Source organism: Eschscholzia californica, unplaced genomic scaffold (assembly GCF_041429995.1).
Source record: "Eschscholzia californica isolate CP2 unplaced genomic scaffold, dmEscCali1.0.p SCAF_6, whole genome shotgun sequence".
Classification (NCBI taxonomy): Eukaryota; Viridiplantae; Streptophyta; class Magnoliopsida; order Ranunculales; family Papaveraceae; genus Eschscholzia; species Eschscholzia californica.
Window position 1 is genome coordinate 37,670,242 of NW_028238483.1, and position 22,641 is coordinate 37,692,882.

The 22,641-nt window shown below is 34.9% G+C and overlaps 2 protein-coding genes across 2 annotated transcripts; both read left to right on the forward strand.

The window, feature by feature from the left end:
* Window positions 1-6,117: 6,117 nt before the first annotated feature.
* On the forward strand, window positions 6,118-10,658 carry LOC147534447 (uncharacterized). Its single transcript, XM_086650125.1, has 4 exons — window positions 6,118-6,381; window positions 6,604-6,851; window positions 7,544-7,757; window positions 7,906-10,658. Exons 1-3 carry the CDS (start codon window positions 6,118-6,120, stop codon window positions 7,755-7,757), a joined length of 726 nt encoding a protein of 241 aa, XP_086506251.1. The 3' UTR covers window positions 7,906-10,658.
* A 782-nt stretch (window positions 10,659-11,440) lies between these two features.
* LOC147534448 (acetylajmalan esterase 1-like) lies at window positions 11,441-12,765 on the forward strand. Its single transcript, XM_086650126.1, has 3 exons — window positions 11,441-11,473; window positions 11,958-12,512; window positions 12,616-12,765. Exons 1-3 carry the CDS (start codon window positions 11,441-11,443, stop codon window positions 12,763-12,765), a joined length of 738 nt encoding a protein of 245 aa, XP_086506252.1.
* Window positions 12,766-22,641: the final 9,876 nt, after the last annotated feature.

The window sequence follows — 22,641 nt, forward strand, 5'->3', positions numbered from 1 at the left end:
AGAACTCCAAATTCTAGCTAGACATAATACAAAAAGTTTAAGATTCTTAATGCATAAAACTTGGTTGATGGCCGGAATATAAAGAACTGATGGCTCCAGCAGCTGCCTGCCTTGAAACCTTAACATTAATTCGGATAGGAAGTCATTGTTCTTTGAGCAATAAGAATGAAAGTCTATCAAATTGATAAGATACTCGAAGTGGTGCTTGTTCACTGCAAGGAAGTTTTTCGTCTAAGATCACCTTGTCTGAAGTAACGTTCACCAAAAAACAAAATAATACTTTGGTAGAACAAAATAAACAACGTATTCATTATCCAAGAAAGCAAACAAATTTACAACGTGCCTTTTTTCAGCCAATATATCCTTAGTGAACAATGCATCATTTTTTTAGCCAATCCGACCAGTTGGAGGATTATTATTTTTTAAAATAAAGAAGCAGAACCCCCAAAATGGGCGAGGGGCTGCCTACGTACCAATGAATTAGAACATGAAATCCTCTAATTCAAAGGATCAAGCCTTCACGTAGTTCTCTCTCGTCCCTTTATTACCCATTAATGTTACTTCCCTTCATAAACTCATATCCTGAATCCTGATTATGCTGCTGCTGCTGCTGTGGTTCTTCTTGCAATCCATCTTGATTTTGTTGCTGCTGCTGGGCTTCTTCTTGCAATCCATACTGATGAGGTCTAGACAGCTCCCCTGATTGTACTCCATTATAGTTCAAGTACTGATTGTGTTCAATGCCCAACAATGCTGACAATTCATTCATCAATTCATCATCTGATTCTTGTGCTACTACATTAGTATTGTTCAAGTAGTCATAGTCCATGGGGATTTCGTAAGCAGTGTCCGTCATGTCCTCGATTACTATTGCTGTTGCATATGTTAAGCCAACTTGGTTATCTTCATTATTGTTCAAGTACTGCTGCTGCTGGGGTTCTTCTAGCAATCCATCTTGATGTTGTAGCTGCTGCTGGGCTTCTTCTTGCAATCCATCCTCATGAGGTCTGAGCAGCTCATCTGATTGTACTCCATTATCGTTCATGTACTGATTGTGTTCAATGCTCAATAATCCATTTATAATTTTGTCATCTGATTCTTTTGCTACTACATTATTATTGTTGCTCAAGTCGATAAAGTCCATGGGGATCATCATTTGATAATCAGAAACCATACCTTCCCAAACAGACGGATCTTCACTACATACATTATCAGCGGGTTCTTCTGCTACTACATTATTATTGTTGTTCAAGTCGATAAAGTCCATGGGGATCATCATTTGATAATCAGAAACCATACTTTCCCAAACAGACGGATCTTCATTATATACATTATCAGGGGGTTCTTGTGCTACTGCATTAGTATTGTCCAAGTAGTCAAAGTCCATGGGGATCATTTCATAACCAGTGTTAGTTACGTCCTCGATTACTATTCCCGCTGCATCTATTAAGTCGACTTGGTTATCTTGAATAGGCTGCTGATATGCACTTATTACTTCTTCTACCGGTGATGTCGTCATGTCCTGGATTACTAATCCTGGTGCATCTGTTAAGCCGACTTGGTTATCTTGAATAGGCTGCTGATATGCACTCAATACTACTTCTACCGGTGATATCGTCAACTCTGTTCCTCCTCTTGCAGTGTTGCTGCTGCTGCTACTACTAATACCACCATCGCTAACTTTCTTTCTGATTTTACACAATACATAGCCATTGTTGTTGGGGAATGTATCAGGCAATGTGTACTCATGCATAATCCATCTAATATTTGTTCTTCTTCTTTTGGAGTCAGGTTTTGATGAATTTTTATTTGTCTCTTCAAGTGAGAAGCTCTTCTTGATACCGATTTCCATATTGTTATCGTTGAAAATCAATTTACCTTTACTCTGGCCTTTCCATGTACATGTACCGACGGTTCTTGATGATCTGACAGACTTATTGGATATCTTCTTAAGCTTTGTAAAGAAATACGGAACCTCGCCATAGTTTTCATCAGTATGATTACCCTGACCGTATTTGCTAGTATCTAGATTATAGTTTATGTGGCCATCTTGAGTTAACTTGTCAAATATGTGCCAAGGTTCGGTAACATAAACATCTCTGTCATGGATAAAAATTTCAGTAAAAGGTAATAAATTTTCTCCCAAAACCTTCTTCTTTAGATAGTCTTCGATGAGTTCTCCATCAGTTGGGCAAAATCTACACCCTTTAAGTAGTATTCCTTCCACTTCCATTGTTCTTCTTCTTCTTCCTCGAACTTGCTAATTAATTTTTCTTCACTTGATTCTTTCTTTCTCTTGGCGGCTGACCTTGAAGGTTATATATAGTGGTCAGGTGGGCTTGTAATGAGATTGGTAATCATGAAATCAGGTAGTTAGAGACAATTCCTCAAATAGACAAAATTATAGAAAGTTTCTAATTGTCTTATTAGGTCGTACTCTTAACACTTTTTGTCTTATTAGGTCGTACTACTCTAACACTTTTTGTCTTTTGAAATTATTATTATTTTAATGCTTGGAAGTCAAGCAAGTACTCGGCAGTTATCCTCCCATGAGTTGGAAGTCAACAACTTTCTATTTTTTGACAAAACTTCTATTTTTTATCATCACTAACCTAATTCACTATTTTCCATGTATATATATATATATAGTCCCTTCATCTCTTCAAGTATTCATATGATGATCATCATCTTATCGAGACGATTCATATGTTCCCAATGAAGAGGAAGCTAGTATTCTATATCTGTCTCCTTGTTTCAAACCCACTTCGTTTCCTTACTCAGTTACTCAACAATGAACACATGCTGATTCGCAAAATATAATGTCTGTAAAAGAAGAACATTATTTTGATTATTCAAATTTTGTTGTTCAAAGCTTCTTTCATTTTTGCCATTTGATCATATATATTATGAGCTAATGGTGATAACCAACTTAAAATCTTCATTAAAACCTTCTCTCCATTCACCTGCAAGTGCCTAATCACTCGCCGAAAATCCTACTCCTTTTAGTCTTTTCCTTAATGAAACCCTAATACTAGTTGGCAGCATACTATAGAGATCATCTCTTGCATCAATACCTACTATTAAATGTGGTGATCTTATCATCTTTTCTATCACTATAATCAAATTACCATAATGTAGAGCTAATCCCACTGCTCCTGATGTACTTGGTAGAGGTTTTAGTAGATTCGAATTTGACTCGAAGAACCCTAGTCTTAGATCATCTTTCTTCTCCTTTTATGGACTTGACATCAACTTACCTTCACAAGTATTGGACTTAACTTCTGGCATTTGATATGACAATCCATTACATAAACATAAGGTTAATGCACCTTAGGTTTCACACACTTATGAGATACCCTTGATGTGGAGGTTGTAGTTTTCACTTGTATACTTGAGGAACTTAAGTATGGAACTCGTCTTTGAGAACCAGTTCCAAAAGAGAGTGGTACTAATAGATTAACTACCTTTGTACTTGAGGGATTTGGGTTTAGCCGAGATACAAAAATTGAACTATAGAATAAAATTTTATTTCCACTTAAGGGATTTGGGTTTATGAGTGAAGGAATCCTCATAAATAGAAAAAAAATACAATTATTGTTATCGTCACGCCAAAGAACCCCCATGGAACATTGATGAAGATTTGAAATATAAAACCCCAAAACAAGTAATTTCAACTCATTGAACTCTAAAATACAAATCACATGTAGACCTAATATTGAACAATCACACTAGGCTACAATTTGTTATACTTGTTTAACAACAAATTAGTTTATAGGCAAGATCTCTATAAACTAGTTTTGGACTCGAACCGATCCATTTAATGTCTCGGACTGAGCAGTTTGAGACCTAAAGCAATGGATCGGACTGCGTTAGTCCCAGACCTCTCGGATTTGTTCGAATCCGAGTCTTTGTTTGGCTCTCGGATGGGTAGATCCGTGTTTGAGTGCCAATAAGTGTTCGGGGCCAAAGACAAAGTTAACTAACATCGACAGTGTAAAGAAGAAAACTGATTTAAACTTTTAAGTACTAAAACCGATATTGGTTACGAAAAGGGAGGACAATTTAAAAACTCAAAATTTGGGGGATAATAGGAACCATGCCCGATTTGGAATAATATTTGAAAAAAAAAACATTTCGTAAAATTACAACTTTACTCCCGAAATCAACGTGAAAAAACATTTTTGAAATTTTCTGAACAAATCTTAGTGTGCTCTCAACAATTATGTAAATTTCTAAACAAATTCAGTTTTGCTCAAAAATTGTTTTACGAAATGTTTTGTATTTTGTCTTTTGCGTTCGACAAACATAGACTAACACTAACATTTTGGCTAAACGATTCCTCTTGGTTCTAAGGTTCTCTCTCCCCCTCTGCTAGATCAAAATAGTACTACTACTTGATGTCATGGGGAATGGATCCAATTGTGTTAAGACTTGCTGGTTTCATATTCTATTATACAAGTTCAATGGTCATTATACTTGATCAAGGTTTGGGTTTTCTCATCTATGGAAATGACATCTTAATTCTTTTAGGTGAGTGGCAAACGGGTCGGAATTGTTGGGCTTGGAGGTATCGGCTCAGAAGTGGCAAAGAGACTTGAGGGATTTGGTTGCATTATCTCATACAACTCAAGGAAGAACAAACCATCTTTTTCATACCCTTTTCATTGGAATGTCATTGATCTTGCAGAAAACAACGATATCCTCATAACGTGTTGTGATTTAAACAAAGAAACCTTCCACATTATAAACAAGGACGTATTATCGGCATTGGGCAAGAACGGAGTTATAATAAATATAGGTAGAGGAGCTGATGGAGGCCATCTCCTTAATGGGCCTTTCGGCCAAGAGATTAGTGGGCCTAACGACCAAGAGATTAGTGGGCCTAACGGCCAGGTTACTACATTAGCGTAGTTACCAGATTTTAGTATTTAAGGTTTCCATGTTTAGAGTCCTAGCAATCAAGAAAAGTATCCTTAGTAGTTATCTTCTTTCTTTATTCAAGTCTATCTAGGAAAGTACAATCTCTATATAAGAGAAGTCCAGTCTGTCTTTGTCATTCAGATCAGAGAATATTATCAACCAAGTTTATTGTTTATCGTTATTTTATCAGTTTTATTTCGTTAGTTTAGTTTATTAACAATGGTGGATTCCATTACTTTTACGCTTCCGCAACAATCTACATCAGGAGCTCTTATCGACGAGAAGGAATTAGTTCGGTGTTTAGTAGAAGGAGATATGGCAGGTGCTGGGCTCGATGTATTCGAGGACGAACCTCATGTTCCGAAAGAGCTATTTGAGTTGGAGAATGTTGTGTTAACTCCGCCAATTTGGATGCTTTCTTCCTAAACAAACCTTTAGTTTCTTTAGCCAAGAATGATTTATAAGACTCTTATGTTTTAATCTAGGATTTATTTGTAGTTGTTGCTCTCTTTTGATTTGTTAATTTTTCTATCGAATCGAAGTTCTAGTTATGAATGATTCCTTATGTTTCACAGAAAAGTTAGGCCGAAGTTATTCCATTGGCATACTTCTCAATAAATTGACTACATTTTTGATGTAGCAAGAACTCTATCAAATGATAATAGAAACCATAGGTAGCCTATACACATTAGCATCACTTGGAGTTGGGCCATGACACTGGTAAAATGTTAGGTTCAAACTTTGATGAACCAATTTTGTACATTGTTATCGATATTATCTCTGTTTTCTAAACTCATGTTCAATCCCCCTGGCGAAGATTTCACTAGTCCACCTATAAAGACTCGAAAATTATTAAATTTGAGCTCACATCTATACCTATGCTCTCCAAATAGACTTTATAGGTTGGTCTATATTTTCATGATGCCATTCACGAGCGAGGTCATTCCTCCTAGTGAACTTATGCATCTATCAGCCATAACATTAGCTTACGTATTCATAGAAAATAACACAATACTAGTATCAAAAGATGCACACTGTTGTCGAATTTGATGTATTGCTCCAACACAGATTCAGTGAGCATAGTTTATCTTCTCCCATTGCCTCTACGGCTCTATCGATAATGACATTCTTGGAGTCTCCTTCAACAAAAAGTTTTTTTGTATCCCAGAGCATTGGCCCAAAACAACAGGTTCCGGCATGGTCAATGCTTCTCCCTCACCTCTTGTCGTGCCGTTGATGATCTTAAATGAGACATCAAAGTTGCATTCAAAGCAGGGGAAAAGAGAGCTGAAATATCTGAATAAGAACCGAATTGGTTTGATACCACCACCAAGGTCTAGTAGTAGCTTGAGCCTCAAAGAGAAAAAATGGTCGAAAGAGAAGAAGAAAGCTAAATGGCCCAAGATCAAACCTAAAAAGGATCTTCAAATTAATCGTCTCAAAGATACCCATCTCTTTACGGTAATCCCCTTTCTCTCTCAATTTTTAAGATAAGAGTTCTTCCATGGCTGCTTTTTTAGAGAAATGATTCAAATATGCTTACAAATTGTCAGAAACAAGTTTATTGATTTGATTACTGAAATGGGTATTCAGTATTATCCTCCTAAAAAATGATCAATTTTGAATCCTGGAAAGGGGATTTTATTAGGGTTTTAATGATGACCAATTTGATCAAATTTTCAGGTACCCAATTTCTTCACATCTGTTGAATCAAAAGGGTTTGTTAAAGTTGGAGAATTGATGGGTTTTGCTCATCAAGGGAGTCTTGGCCCAACTAAAGGAGAGGCTTTTAGAGATAATGATCGAATTTCTGTAAATGATCCAGTTCTTGCAGAAACTATTTGGGAATCTGGGCTTAATAAATTCTTTTCTGATATTAGAATTAGGGGAAGAGCTGCTGTTGGATTGAATCCTAATATCAGATTCTACAGGTAAATTTATGAGTCTTATCTTTAGTTTTTCATACTAATTAGGGTCGAATGAGTTGATAGATAATAATACCTGCAAGTTTCAGAACCACCACAAACGGTATATTCTGAGGAATCTAGGTTTAAGTTGCACGAACATCGGGTATGTTAGGAACCGAAACCGTAGGTTAGAACTTTCACTTGAATACCAATCTCATTAGGAAGAAATGGGATACACTTTACGCACATATTATTATTATTATTATTATTATTATTATTATTATTATCTGACCATGTTTCAAAAACTATCACCTAGAGATGGCGACTCAATCGGCACTGGCTTGAGGATAGCTCATTCCTTCCAGGCGGCTCAGCTCAACTTCTGGCATTTGATGTGACAATCCATTACATAAACATAACGACAATGCACCTTAGGTTTCACCCACTTATGAGATACCCTTGATGTGGAGGTTGTAGTTTTAACTTGTATACTAATGAACTTAAGTATGGAACTTGTCTTTGAGAACCAGTTCCAAAAGAGAGTCGTACTATAGATTAACCATCTTCGTACTTGGGGACGCGGGTTTAGCCAAGATACAAAATGGACAACTATAGAATAAAATTGTATTTCCACTCGAACGGGGTCTTAGTTATTTGAACCAGTACGAGTCTTAGACATGTTTTTTTAAAAATCTAATTTCTTATTAGTATTTCAGGTATAAGGTTGGACAGCGATTTGGACGTCATATTGATGAAAGTGTTGATATGGGAGATGGAAAACGTACGTATTATACCTTGTTAATATATCTAAGTGGTGGAGTGAGACAAAAAACAAAAGCTGATGTAACTAGTCAGAAGGATTCTCCAGTAGACTCTCTTGTTGGTGGAGAAACAGTTTTTTATGATTCTAGGAGGGGTGTTGTTGCTTAGGTAACTTGATTAACTTAGCTAGAATTTCCCTCATATATTTAATCAAAGTCTCAAATAAAAATACTTTGCTAGAACTATGTTTAAGAAAAGACGGTTTCTATTTATCAATCACTTTCTAAGCTACGACGTGCGTCAATTGTTTCTACAGGTGGCACCCGTAGCAGGGATGGCTCTTCTTCATCTCCATGGAGATAAGTGTATGTTTTCCGTTCGGATGTAATCTTTGCTTGAAGGACATAGTGAAACAACCTTTATGTAAGTTAACTCATTTGAATTTCCTTTGTAGTTTTATCTCTCTAGTTAAAAATAGCAGTTTTATAAGGTCTCAATGGATTTAGGGTTATGTAGTTGGGCTCTCAAGTTACTCTTGTGACAATCAAGTCGCGAGACGAGTCATTATAATCACAAAAAATAATTGCTTGGTTATATCTGCTACGTTCTCATCTTTGGTTTGTATAATTGGTGATAACAATATACCTAACACTAAGAAGGTGAGGGTCCTCGTGTTTGAATTTTCAATTCATAAAGCCTATCTCGAAGAGACTTATTCGTGAATTGGCTTTCATTGTCAACAAAAATGAAATTTGACCCGTAGGTTTAACAAGAGAAAGATGCAGTTACGCTCTAAGAAATGGCTTAGAGACACATATATTACTGAAAACAGTGGCTTTTCTTCCTGATCGGACCAATGGTTGAAGGCAAAAGAAATAGTTGATGGCATAAAAAAAACCATTCATATTCAAATTCTAAAAGAATAAATACATCATGGGGATTATTTTAAGCCAATCCTACCAGCTGAAGGGTTATTTAAGAAAAAAATAAAGAAGCTGAACCCCCAAATTGGGCGAGGGGCTGCCTACGTACCAATGAATTAGAACATGAAATCCTCTAATTCAAAGGATCAAGCCTTCACGTAGTTCTCTCTCTTTCCTTTATTACCCATTAATGTTACTTCCCTTCATAAACTCATATCCTGAATCCTGATTATGCTGCTGCTGTTGCTGCTGCTGCTGTGGTTCTTCTTGCAATCCATCTTCATGAGGTCTGAGCAGCTCCCCTGATTGTACTCCATTATTGTTCAAGTACTGTTGCTGGGGTTCTTCTTGCAATCCATCCTGATGAGGTCTGGACAGCTCCCCTGGTTGTACTCCATTATTGTTCAAGAAGTCATTGTCTTCAATGCCCAACGATGGTGAGAATTTTTTCATAAATTCATCAACTGATTCTATATCATTCTTGTTCTTCAAGTCGGTGAAGTCCATGGGGATCGTTTGATAATCAGAAACCATACCTTCCCAAAAAGACGGATCATTACCAACTTCATTATTTATATCATCAGCAGGTTCTTGTGCTACTACATTAGTATTGTTCAAGTAGTCATAGTCCATGGGGATTTCATAAGCAGTGTGCGTCATGTCCTCGATTACTATTGCCGGTGCATCTATTAAGCCAACTTGGTTATCTTCATTATTGTTCAAGTACTGCTGCTGCGTCTCTTCTGGCAATCCATCTTGATATTGTTGCTGCTGCTGGGATTCTTCTTGCAATCCATCCTCATGAGGTCTGAGCAGCTCCCCTGATTGTACTCCATTATTGTTCAAGTACTGATTGTGTTCAATGTTCCTTCTCTTCATAAACTCATATCCTGAATCCTGATTATGCTGCTGCTGCTGGGGTTCTTCTGGCAATCCATCTTGATGTTGTTGCTGCTGTTGGGCTTCTTCTTGCAATCCATACTGATGAGGTCCGAGCAGCTCCCCTGATTGTACTCCATTATTGTTCAAGTACTGATTGTGTTCAATGTTCCTTCTCTTCATAAACTCATATCCTGAATCCTGATTATGCTGCTGCTGCTGGGGTTCTTCTGGCAATCCATCTTGATGTTGTTGCTGCTGCTGGGCTTCTTCTTGCAATCCATACTGATGAGGTCCGAGCAGCTCCCTTGATTGTACTCCATTATTGTTCAAGTACTGATTGTGTTTAAGGCTCCACAATGCATTTATAAATTCATCATCTGATTCTTGTGCCATTACATTTTTATTGTTGTTCAACTCAGTAAAGTCCATGGGGATCGTTTCAGAATCAAAACCCATACCTTCCCAAAAAGACTTATAATTACCAACTTCATTATATACATCATCAACGGGTTCTTGTGCTACTACGTTCGTATTGTCTAAGTAGTCGAAGTCCATGTGGATCATTTCATAACCAGTGTGGGTCATGTCCTCGATTACTATTACTGGTGCATCTGTTAAGCAGACTTGGTTCTCTTGAATAGGCTGCTGATATGCACTCAATACTTCTTCTACTGGTGATGTCGGCATGTCCTCGATTACTAATCCTGGTGCATCTGTTAAGCCGACTTTGTTCTTTTGAATAAGCTGCTGATATGCACTTGATACTTCTTCTACCGGTGATGTCGTCATGTCCTCGATTACTAACCCTGGTGCATGTGTTAAGCCGACTTGGTTATCTTGAATAGGCTGCTGATATGATACTTCTTCTACCGGTGATGTCGTCAACTCTGTTCCTCCTCTTGCAGTGTTGCTGCTGCTGCTACTACTACTAATACCACCATCGCAAACTTTCCTTCGTATTTTACAAAGGACATACCCATTGTTGTTGGGGAAAGTATCAGTCAAAGAGTACTCATGCATAATCCAACTAATATTTGTTTTTCTTCTTTTGGAGTCAGGTTTTGATGAATTTTTGTTAGTCTCTTCAAGTGAGAAGCTCTTCTTGATACCGATTTTCATATTTTTGTCGTTGAGAATTGGTTTACCTTTACTCTGGCCTTTCCAAGTACATGTACCGACTTGTCTTGATGATCTGACAGACTTATCGGATTTCTTCTTTAGTTTCGTGAAGAAATATCGTATCTCTCCACAGTTTTCATCGTTATTATGATTACCGTTACCATGTTTGCTAGTATCTAGATTGTAGTTTATATGGCCATCATGGGTTAACTTTGCAAATAAGTCCCATGGTTCGGTTTCGTAAACATCTCTTTCGAAGATAAAAAAATTCAGTAAAAGGTGATAAGTTTTCTCCCAATACCTTCTTCTTTAGAAAGTCTTCGATAAGTTCTTCGTCATTTGGGCAAAATCTACACCATTTAGGAAGAATTCCTTCGAGTGTTTGTACTTCCATTGTTGTCGCACTACTGTTGAAGGAGAAAAACTTGACTATTTGTAAATTAAATTACTCTCCTGGTTTGGGTTGACCTCAAAAGTTAAAGCAAGTATATTTATAATGCGGCAGGTTATATATATATATATATATAGTGGTAAGTCGGCCTTGAAATCACGAAATCAGGTAGTTATTAGGAGGTTTAGAAAGTTTCTAATTATTACTACTAGAGATTCTTAACAGAATAAGAGGCAGTAAATTATCTGCTGGGGACGTGTAGGCATGCTGTTTATGTCGGCATCTCTTTGACTTTTGAATATGTTGTTACATCATAAAATACTACTACTACTATTTGGTGATCTTATAATCTTTTCTATCACTATAATCAAATTACCATAATGTAGAGCTAATCCCACTGCTCCTAGTGTACTTGGTGGAGGTTTTAGTAGATTCGAATTCAACTCGAAGAACCCCTAGTCTTAGATCATGCATCTTTCTTCTCCATTAATGGACTTGACATGAACTTACCTTCACAAGTATTTTCAGAAGGATAAATGGCAGCGGAAACGGACGGGATGAACTTCGTGGTAACGAATCATTTATAATTAAACAAACCTTCTATTTTTCTATAACTTATCATCAGGAAGCTTTCCATATATATAGTCCCTTCAATCTCCAGTATTCATATCATCATCTATTCCTTCCTAAACTTTCTAAGTTTTCTATCTTCTTCAATGGCTTCCGTATCATCAGTGTAATTTTCTCTCTTCTTGCTCTTTTTGGTGGTGCTTCCACATTCAGCTTCTTCCTCTTCTTCTCCTAACGCCACCACCACCACCACCACAACTACCACCTCGGACGATGATGATGTTGATTTAAGTGTGTTGGTAAAGGGTTGTGCTTTTGATTCCATCTACAGTTTTGGAGGTTCTTCTAGTGACAATGGAAATATCTTAGAAGAACAGATATTTGTCTGCCATGGCTAGTCGTGGACATGTTGACGGTGTTAATCCACAGTCTCATCATCATCTCCACCGAAACTCCGATGGTTTACTCATCCTAGACTACTAGGCTTCTGCTTTTCATCTACCATCGCCAAAACCATATCTAAAGAAGAAAGACTCGAAATTCAACTACGGAGCTAACTTCGCTGTTGACGGAGCAACTGCACTTGAAGCTCACATTATCAAAGACAGATTAGAGATTAACATGCCATGGTCTACCACCAACTCTTCTCTCAATGTTCAAGTCCACTGGTTCATGACCCACCTCAACTCTATATGTAGTTCCAACCTCAAAGAATGCAAAAAGAAACTCGAAAGCGCTATGTTTTTGGTGGGAGACATCGGCAGTACCGACTACTACTTCACCTTCTCCGAAGGCAAAACCATAGAAGAGGTCTCGGCTACTATAATACTTCAAGTCGTTCTAGCCATAAAAGACGCGCTAACAAGATTGATCGATGCTGGTGCTGTAAACCTAGTAGTTCCTGGAATTCTACCAACCGGATGTGAACCAAGCTATCTTCGTATGTTCCATAGTGATGACCCAATGAAATATGGTCACTCTTCTTCTAACAAACACTACCTAAAATCATCATTTAATGCCTCCTCTCAGAAGATTATTGTGAATCTGAGAGAAGGCATGAAATATGGTCACTCTTCTTCTAACAAACACTACCTAAAATCATCATTTAATGCCTTCTCTCAGATTCACAATAATCTTCGTATATGCTGACTACTACAAGGCGTACATGGCTCTACTACGAAATCATCTTCTTCTAGGGTTTCACAAGAATAGGTTGGGGAAGGCTTGCTGCCACATTAGTAGATATCATCATTATAGTTGGAATACAGTTTGTTGTTCAGAACTAAGCTAGTATTTCACTGGGACGGAGTTCATCTAAAAAAAGAAGCTAATAAAGCTATCGTTCATGGGATTATCGCGGGGAGCTTTCTCTATCCGAAACTTAATCTTCTTGAGATCAAGCAAGCATAATGTAAGTGGTTCCCTACTTCTTGGAGTTGCTGGGTCGAAGAAACGAAAGATCAACCGGCTAGCTTATCAAGAAGTATATATGTCTCATTAATTAGAAAAAAATTTATATATAGAGTAATGTATCTGTGGATTCAATCTAATGACAAGTTTTACATTATCATCGTGTATTCATTTTACTAGATTTTTCGTCAATGTTTAAGTTTTGATTTCGTCAACTTGTAGTCTAATCGCTTAAACCAATATCAATTGATTTTCCGAATCAACCAAACATAGCCAACTCAATGTGGAATTGACTTGTGCTTCAACCTTTTGAAACCCCTCAATCTGAACTGACCAATCCTATGCTATATAGAAATCGAAACAGGTATATGTTTGAGATTCATAACTATTCTGATTGAGAAGAGAAAAATGGGGATTTTATTGTGTCTGAATAAATATTTGTCCCCTGAATTACAACCATGATACAATCATGTGACAAACTGCTTCCACCAAGATTTGATCTCATGATCTCACGGGTTTGAGAAAGAATGTCCTACCACTACACTAAAAAGTGGCGGATGATCGTCTGTTCTTTCGTTATCCTTTTTTTTCAGGCGCCTTTGTTATTTGATTTGTCATTGTTTGTTTAGAATATGTTTTATATCACCAATTCTTCATTTTCTTGTTTTTATTCTCCTAATCAAGGCATTTCTTTTTTTTTTGTTAAAAAATCAAGGCATTTCTTAGTCAATTATGTGTGGTTAAACAACACAACCGAGTCACCTATTTTTCGTAAAATCATCATCTTGACGAATTAGTAATAGACAATTTATCATGAAATTATCAGGGTTAGCGAATATCAAGTGCTACACATGGTCAGTAAGCAATTGCATTCACTGCAAAATATCTTTTGATTATAGCTTGCAAGTGCAAATGTATTGCACATAAAATTTTAGTTTCTTCTAACTTTTGACCCAAAATTTTGGGTTCGTTTATGTGGAAGTAAACTAAAAGTAACCTACATTTTGTAGAGATTGAAAAAACTACTGAAGCAACAACAAGACGACTATAGTCCTCAACTAAAAAAAAAGGGTCGGTGGGTATATAGACCAAAATAATGTTCAAAAAAGGTTTATGATCCAATCTTCTCAAAATATGGATATTTAGTCCTTTTACATTATGGACATAAAAACCCTCACTTTCTAAACACATTACCGTCAATGTCCCACGCTCAAATTTGACGTGGAGATTTATTAGCAAAAATTGTGGAGATTTATTAGCAAAAAATATGGAGATTTATTAGAAAAAAAAATGGATAGAAACAAATCATAATTTCTCTCTCCTCTAAACAGATTTGGAAAACAAATTTTCTCTTTCCTATTATCCGAATCAATCAGAAACAAAAATCCTAACCAAAACGAAACGTCATCACCACGGATATTTCCAAATCAATTTTCTCTCTCTTCTTTACAGATTTGGAAACCAAATCAATTTTCTCTTTCCTATTATCCGAATCAATCAGAAACAAAAATCCTAACAAAAACTACTGTAAAGTATGTATAATTTCTTCACAAGTTTTTTTTGCATGGTTATTTTTCATCATAAAGAAGATTGTTTCAACGTTATGGTGAGATTTTGGGTTGATTTTTATGGTTTTTTCTGTTGTGACATAGTTGTTCAAAGCTTCGTCATAAATCAATTTTTAGAGATCTGTTTGATAAATTATGTCAATTTCTGTCTGGTATAACTTAAATTACCGTAAAGTATGTATAATTTATTCACAAGTATCCGTGATTTACCACAGGAGGGTAATTTTTGATAAATAACCAATGATAACAGCAAAAATTTAAAAGTTTTTAATTGATCAAACCTTGTAATTTCTGACCTAAACTGTAAATACGATATTATGTATAATTTACAATAAATTATGCAAACTTTATGAAAAATAATGAGACATTTATGACAAATAATGAAATCATGTTTCCTTTCCATGTCTTTCAATATGAACATGGAATCGCATTTCAATGGTGCCCATCCATGCACTATCCATTTGCAATCTTCAACAGGACACACAGCAGTAACACGCTTAGAATCATTCTTTATGAATTTGAAATCATGCCCGGTGTTGATGCTATATTGCCTAAGAGCATATCGAAAAGCTTTTGCACCCCCAGGAAATAACTGTCCTAGTTCTGTAAATATCTTATCCCAACCATCTGATTTCAGTTTGATTTTCTTATTTTGATTTGATGATTCTGCCTGGAACTCCATCTGTGATAACAAAGTGAGATAGATTAATTCAAATAAATTATATATACAAGTATATTATTTGCAGTAAATTATATGAACATTTGAATAAATTACATGTACTTTACAAAAAAGTACACAGGATTTACATATGTAAATCAAAGATGTTATAATAATGAAACGAGAACTGTTTTGATATGAAATCATACATAATGTTCCATAAATTACGTATGATTTACACAAAATAATATAATGTTATTCGTGAAAAATTTGCAAAACCAGAACATATATCATGTTCTCAATTTGATATACATCGCAGGGAAAAGTTTATATAATTTACGTTACATTATGGTAATTTATTCTAAAGTATATATGATGTTAACTCTGTTACGAGTAACCGTGTGACAGAATCACGTTTCATCAATCTGTACGGAAAAAAAAATCAGATCTGGAGAAAATTTGAATATCATACTTTGCATAAACTCCAAATCTATTGATAACTGATATGACGATTGATTGAAAACAATAAGTAAACTCGATTTGTAAGATTTAGAAATGAAGTATTAATCTCATGAAGATCGTGATCATTAATACAAACTTTAGAGAGAGAAAGACAATAATAACTTTCTTGATCTGAAACAAATCATCAAATAAGAAAATTGTTTACCTGATTAACAATTAAGATGATGATTTTGAATAGCTCTAATGATAATGAAACAAGTTAATGGAAGATTTTCAATCGAAACATAATCAGAAAACATAAAATTTAGTTTGAGTTTTACCTAAACTTAGAAACTCAGTTTTCTGTTTTAATGGAGGATAGTTTTAGAAGATGAAGATGTAGAGAGAGAGAGAAAGATAGGACGAGAAGGTTTCGGTTACAAAATTTTTTGTTTTAATGGAGGATAGTTTCAGAAGATGAAGATGTAGAGAGAGAGAAAAAGATAGGAAGAGAAGGTTTCGGTTACAAATTTAAGGAAGATAAAGATTTCTTTCTTCCTTTAGAGTCGGTAATTGGAGAGAGAAACAGGGAGATAAAATAGGAAAACGAATATTGGTTGATTTGAGCTTAAATTAGATCTTATATATATGGAAGGTTAGTTTAGGTATTATAAATTATTTGGTATTCTAGGGATTTGTGTTTTCTCTCTAGATGACACCAAATGGACTAGATATCCATTTGTATTATTTTTTTGGTTTTGAAACCCTTTATAGGATTAGAGAGGACTAAAAGTCCTATTAGGGTCCGTTTTTTGGATTATAAGCCCAAAAATTCAAAAAAAAAACAAGACGACTATGGTGCAAATAAACTTTTAGTCCAATAATTTATACTTCCTCTTACCTCTTGTGAGATACGGGTCCGAATCTTTGTAGAAGATGAACTTTAAGACCTCGACCTTTAAGAGTCTTTTACAGGATTTTAAGGTCCAAATACATGTTAAATACATGTCTGAATTTTTATTTATTGTATTGTCATGTATAAAATATAAACTAGGTTCCCTCCCCGTCCTACGGACGGGGAAGATCCCTCTTGGCTAACGCCTTCGAGGAGAAGAAAATAAATTTAATTCATAACATAAATAAGATAAAATTACAGGGGAGAGTTATAACCATGTATTTGAAGAGTAGAGAGGGAGAACACTAAAATTAAGGGGAAAGTGGATGTGCAATCGTGAGTGAGAAGATGCCTGAGATATAGTTATTTTAGGGAGATTGTAACCGAAAATTCAAAATAACACTAATACCCTTATTTTTTTAAGTCAAATTACACGAAAAAGGATTTTATATCAGTCGCTCGATCTAATCAAAGGTAAATCTCTAAAATAAAATAGACGGCCAGAATTATGGGTAGTGTATTAACTGTGCAATAAGTCTGGCCGTCTATTTTATTTTAGAGATTTACCTTTGATTAGATCGAGCGACCGATATAAAATCCTTTTTCGTGTAATTTGACTTAAAAAATAAGGGTATTAGTGTAAACAATTGATTATTTTGAATTTTCGGTTACAATCTCCCTAAAATAACTATATCTCAGGCATCTTCTCACTCACGATTGCACATCCACTTTCCCCTTAATTTTAGTGTTCTCCCTCTCTACTCTTCAAATACATGGTTATCACTCTCTCCTGTAATTTTATCTTATTTATGTTGTGAATTAAATTTATTTTCTTCTCCTCGAAGGCGTTAGCCAAGAGGGATCTTCCCCGTCCGTAGGACGGGGAGGGAACCTAGTCCAGAGTTAAAAGATGACTACGTCAGAGAATTATATAAGAAAGGGGTACCGGTAGAAATAATGTTGGGCGCGTTTAGTGCTCCGCGTACAGTAATCGCAAAGAACTGGATAAGAATGTCCCTGATCAGATACAACTCAGCCAAACCAGTAAAGTACAAACCAAGTGATCACACATCAATTAAAATACAGTCAGCACCTGTCCACCTCACAAACAGACCACGTGTTCACACCTCACTTAAAATACAGTCAGCTTCACCTCACGCACAAAATTAAACCACGTTTATTAATCGTCAATATTCTCGGATTCTCCTCTGATCGCGCCACGTCAATACGAGTACAACATCCACGTCTCCTTTCTCAACCGCGTTTTACCACTATGGTCTATGGGCATGTTTGTCCCCGGTTTACAAGGGTAGGGTTAATTCTAATTTGGCCCTCAAATTTGGACTAATTGAAAATTTTGGTTTCATAGTAATTGAGCCTTCCAATTTGACTCTCGAGGCTAGGATTTTATTAGTCTAACTTTATAGTATTTGTCTTTCACTGAAGCCCGCACCCACTGGGGAAAAGGAATGATAGATTTTGACATTTTTTTTTGTAAGGGATCTTCGCTAACATAAGAAATAACTTCACCGATAATTTTATCAATGTGAACAAATGTTATAGATTCTTTTCCCTTGTACCCATCATTTCAAACGGATTTATTTTCGTCTATCCTTTCATTCGTCGTAAAAGTCGTTGGCAGACAACCCGTTATGTTCAACTTAAAAAAAAGAAAAAACACCAATTTCCCTCTTCTTCTTCTTCCATTTCCTCCCTCCCTCCCCACCACCGTCTCCTTCACCATTTTCATATGCGTCTTTCTAGATTAGAAACCTCATGGACCGTGCCATGGGGATTTGACTTCCATGGCATTTCTGATTTAAAAATAGAGAGCAAATGAGCGAGCGAGAGAAATAGAGATAGAGAGGGGGAGAAAATAAAATATAGATAGAAGGAGGAAGAGTGAGAAGGAGAGAGATGAATACGGTGTGAAGGATGGTGTTGGTGGTGTGGGAAGGAGGAGAGAACAGAAGAAGAAAAGGGAAATTATTATTTTTTTTAAGTTGAAGGTGGTCGGAAGACCATCTATCACTGACATTTTCCGAAGAGAAAGTACAGAGGACGTGGAGGAATATCTTTTGAGATAAAAAGTAAAAATAGAAATAAAACATTGATTGTTAAATTTGACTAACGAAGTCCTAATTTTGGGGACCAAAATTAAAACAATGGACGAATATGAGGACTAGAATGTTTAGTTGTCACAAATTTGGGGGCCAAATAGAATAAACACCGAAAGGAAATCCTATGCTTCTAAAATTTCTTACCCTCACCTCATATATACCCTTTCTAGAAAGGGCTGGTTATTATTAAGCCCAAAATATGGGACTCAAGAGAGGATCGGGCCCAGTCTTAAATATTAATGAGAAAAAGACCCACTCTGCCAAAGTACAAGATTACCCTTTGTTACACAATAAAGTAACACCTATATCCTTTCCCTCTTTTCCCGCCCAAAATTAAGGATTTTGAGATGTGACCGAAAAAGTTTCTCTCTCTTCCTAAACTTTCTTAAAAAAACAACCCAACCTTTCCAACTTCTCATTCAACAGTTTCCCAAAAACCATTACCACTCCTAGTTTTTCTCTTTACTTTCTCTGAACCGTTTAAACCTTCCAAAAAACCAAAACCCATTTTGGAAGATCTCTTAGCGTTTCTCGACCGAATCACTTAGCATTTTTCGACAGGTTGAACACTTTTAGGGTTTTGTTTGGGAAAAATCTTGGATTTTATGTTCTATATTTAGTGGAAACAACATGATAGATTGATTTTTAGGGTGAAAAATCTAGGTTTTTTTTCTTCTTTATATTTAGGGTGAAAAAGTGCAATCTGTTTGAACACTTTTAGGGTTTGTTTGGGAAATATCTTGGATTTTATGTTCTATATTTAGTGGAAACAATATATATTTGATAGATTGATTTTTAGGTGAAAAATCTAGGGTTTTATGTTTTATATTTAGTGGAAACAATATATATTTGATAGATTGATATTTAGGATTCTATTGAAGATTCTTAGTGTTTGGAACACTTGTTTTTTTCTTCTTTACATTTAAGAATGATTTTTTATCATGGTTGATTTGCTTTTTTACATTCATTGATATGTAATCAACATTTTTGATTATGCAGAAGCTTTTACGCTATGGTAACATCAAAGAATATCACTAAAAATCCAACTATGACATCTGCTTCATCTAAGGCAAATCAGGTAATTTCGGAAACACTTTCCTTTTGGATGTCAACAAATTCAGATATGTTTTCATTTTGGATGAGCCAATTTCTTTTTGCATGTAAACATATTCAGATATGTTTCTATTTTGGATGAGCCAATTTCTTTTTGCATGTAAACATATTCAGATGTGTTTCTATTTTGGATGAGCCAATTTCTTTTTGCATGTAAACATATTCAGATGTGTTTCCATTTTGGACGAGCCAATTTCTTTTTGGATGTCAATAGAGTCAGATATGTTTCCATTTGGATGAGGCTATTTATTTTTTGATGTCAACATAGTCAGATATGTAACCATTTGGATGAGCCAATTTCTTTTTGGATGTAAACATATTTAGATATGTTTTGAAATACCTAAAATGTGTTACTTGCATACGAAACTTTGTCTGCATTAGCCAACATATGTCCTGTTGTGCAAACAATATATTTAGTGGAAACTTTGTCTGCATTAGCCAATAATGTAAAAATCTAGGGTTTTATGTTTTATATTTAGTGGAAACAATATATTTTACAGATTGATATTTAGGATTCTATTGAAGATTCTTAGTGTTTGGAACACTTGTTTTTTTCTTCTTTACATTTAAGAATGATTTTTTATCATGGTTGATTTGCTTTTTACATTCATTGATATGTAATCAACATTTTTGATTATGCAGAAGCTTTTACGCTATGGTAACATCAAAGAAAATCACTAAAAATCCAACTATGACATCTGCTTCATCTAAGGCAAATCAGGTAATTTCGGAAACACTTTCTTTGTAGATGTCAACAAATTCAGATATGTTTCCATTTTGGATGAGCCAATTTCTTTTTACATGTAAACATATTCAGATATGTTTTCATTTTGGATGAGGCTATTTATTTTTGGATGTCAATAGAGTGAGATATGTTTCCATTTGGATGAGGTTATTTATTTTTTGATGCCAACATAGTCAGATATGTTTCCATTTGGATGAAACTATTTATTTTTTGATGTCAACATAGTCAGATATGTTTCCATTTGGATGAGGCTATTCATTTTTGGATGTCAACAAATTCAGATATGTTTCCATTTTGGATAAGCCATTTTCTTTTTGCATGTAAACATATTCAGATATGTTTCCATTTTGGATAAGACTATTTATTCTTGGATGTCAATAGAGTCAGATATGTTTCCATTTTGATGAGGCTATTTATTTTTTGATGTCAACATAGTCGGATATGTTTCCATTTGGATGAAGCTATTTATTTTTTTGATGTCAACATAGTCAGATATGTTTCCATTTGGATGAGGCTATTTATTTTTGGATGTCAACAAATTTAGATATGTTTCCATTTTGGATGAGTCAATTTCTTTTTGTATGTAAACATATTCAGATATGTTTCCATTTTGGATGAGGCTATTTATTTTTGGATGTCAATAGAGTCAGATATATGTTTCCATTTGGATGACGCTATTTATTTTTTGATGTCAACATAGTCAGATATGTTTCCATTTGGATGAGGCTATTTAATTTTGGATGTTAACAAAGTCAGATATGTTTCCATTTGGATGAGTCAATTTCTTTTTGGATGTAAACATATTTAGATATATTTTGAAATACCTTAAATGTGTTACTTGCATACGAAACTTTGTCTGCATTAGCCAACATATGTCCTGTTGTGCATATAGCATATTTTAGTATGTTCAGATAATAAGACCTATATTTTGTGAAACATTTTACTTTATTCAGATAATAAAATCGTTTATATGTTCTTCAAGGTTAAGGAGGAGCTGGAAGCAGAGAGTGAAGAAGAGACGAGATTGTTACAATTCAGTGAAAAGTTAGTTCTTCAAGTGAATATGGAAGACAATATAAAACTTGTCGAAGAAACTTAATATTTGGTGGAGCAATTTAATAGTTGCTTAGAGCATATCTAGATTTGTTTAGATAAATCTGTTTCTGTTGTTAACTGGGAATGTATATTGAGGATCTCTATTTTGAAGTTAATTAATTAAAAGAGTGATTGGCTTGTGATACTGGCATGAAAAACTTAATATTTGTTTGGAGCATATACTTAATATTTGCTTAACTTTGGTTGCGAATGTTTTTTTGGTCAAAACAAAATTTTAAGTTGTCAATTTTCTTCATGCAAAAACTAATTTGTTCGAAAATATTTCTGAGGTTGTAAATTTTCTTGGAGCATATATGAATTTGTTCGGAAACAAAACATTATTGAGAACAAACAAAGATTGATTTGTTCAAACAAATCTTTGAACTTGTAAATTTTCTTCATGCAAAAAACTAATTTGTTCGGAAATATGTTTGAGGTTGTAAAATTCCTTGGAGCATATATGAATTTGTTCGGGATTACAGAATTATTGAGAACAACCAAAGATTTGTTCAAACACATTTTTGATGTTGAAAATATGGTTGGAACAAAACCTAATTTGTTGGGAAATATTTTTGATGATGTAATAATATACTCGAACACAAAACTAAATGTTAGGGAGTACAGAAATAAAAGTTAAAACATCTTAAAATTAGGTAGAAGGCAAAATAGATAATGTTCATAAATTCCCTAATTTGTCTTCCATATTCACTTGAAAAACCAACTTTTCATATTCACTTGATAAACCAACTTTTCACTGAATTGTAACAATCTTGTCTCTTCTTCACTCTCTGGTTCCAGCTCCTCCTTAACATTGAAGAACATATAAACGATTTTATTATCTGAACAAAGTAAAATATTTCACAAAATATATGACTTATTATCTGAACATATTAAAATATGCTTCATGTACAACAGGACAGATGTTGGCTAATGCAGACAAAGTTTCGTATGCAAGTAACACATTTTAGGTATTTTAAAACATATCTGAATATGTTTACATCTAAAAAGAAATTGGTTCATCAAATGGAAACATATCTGAATATGTTTACATCCAAAAGGTAATTTTTTTCCGAAATTACCTGATGCACATCAATTTCTTTGTCCAAACCTGCAAAGAAGTAA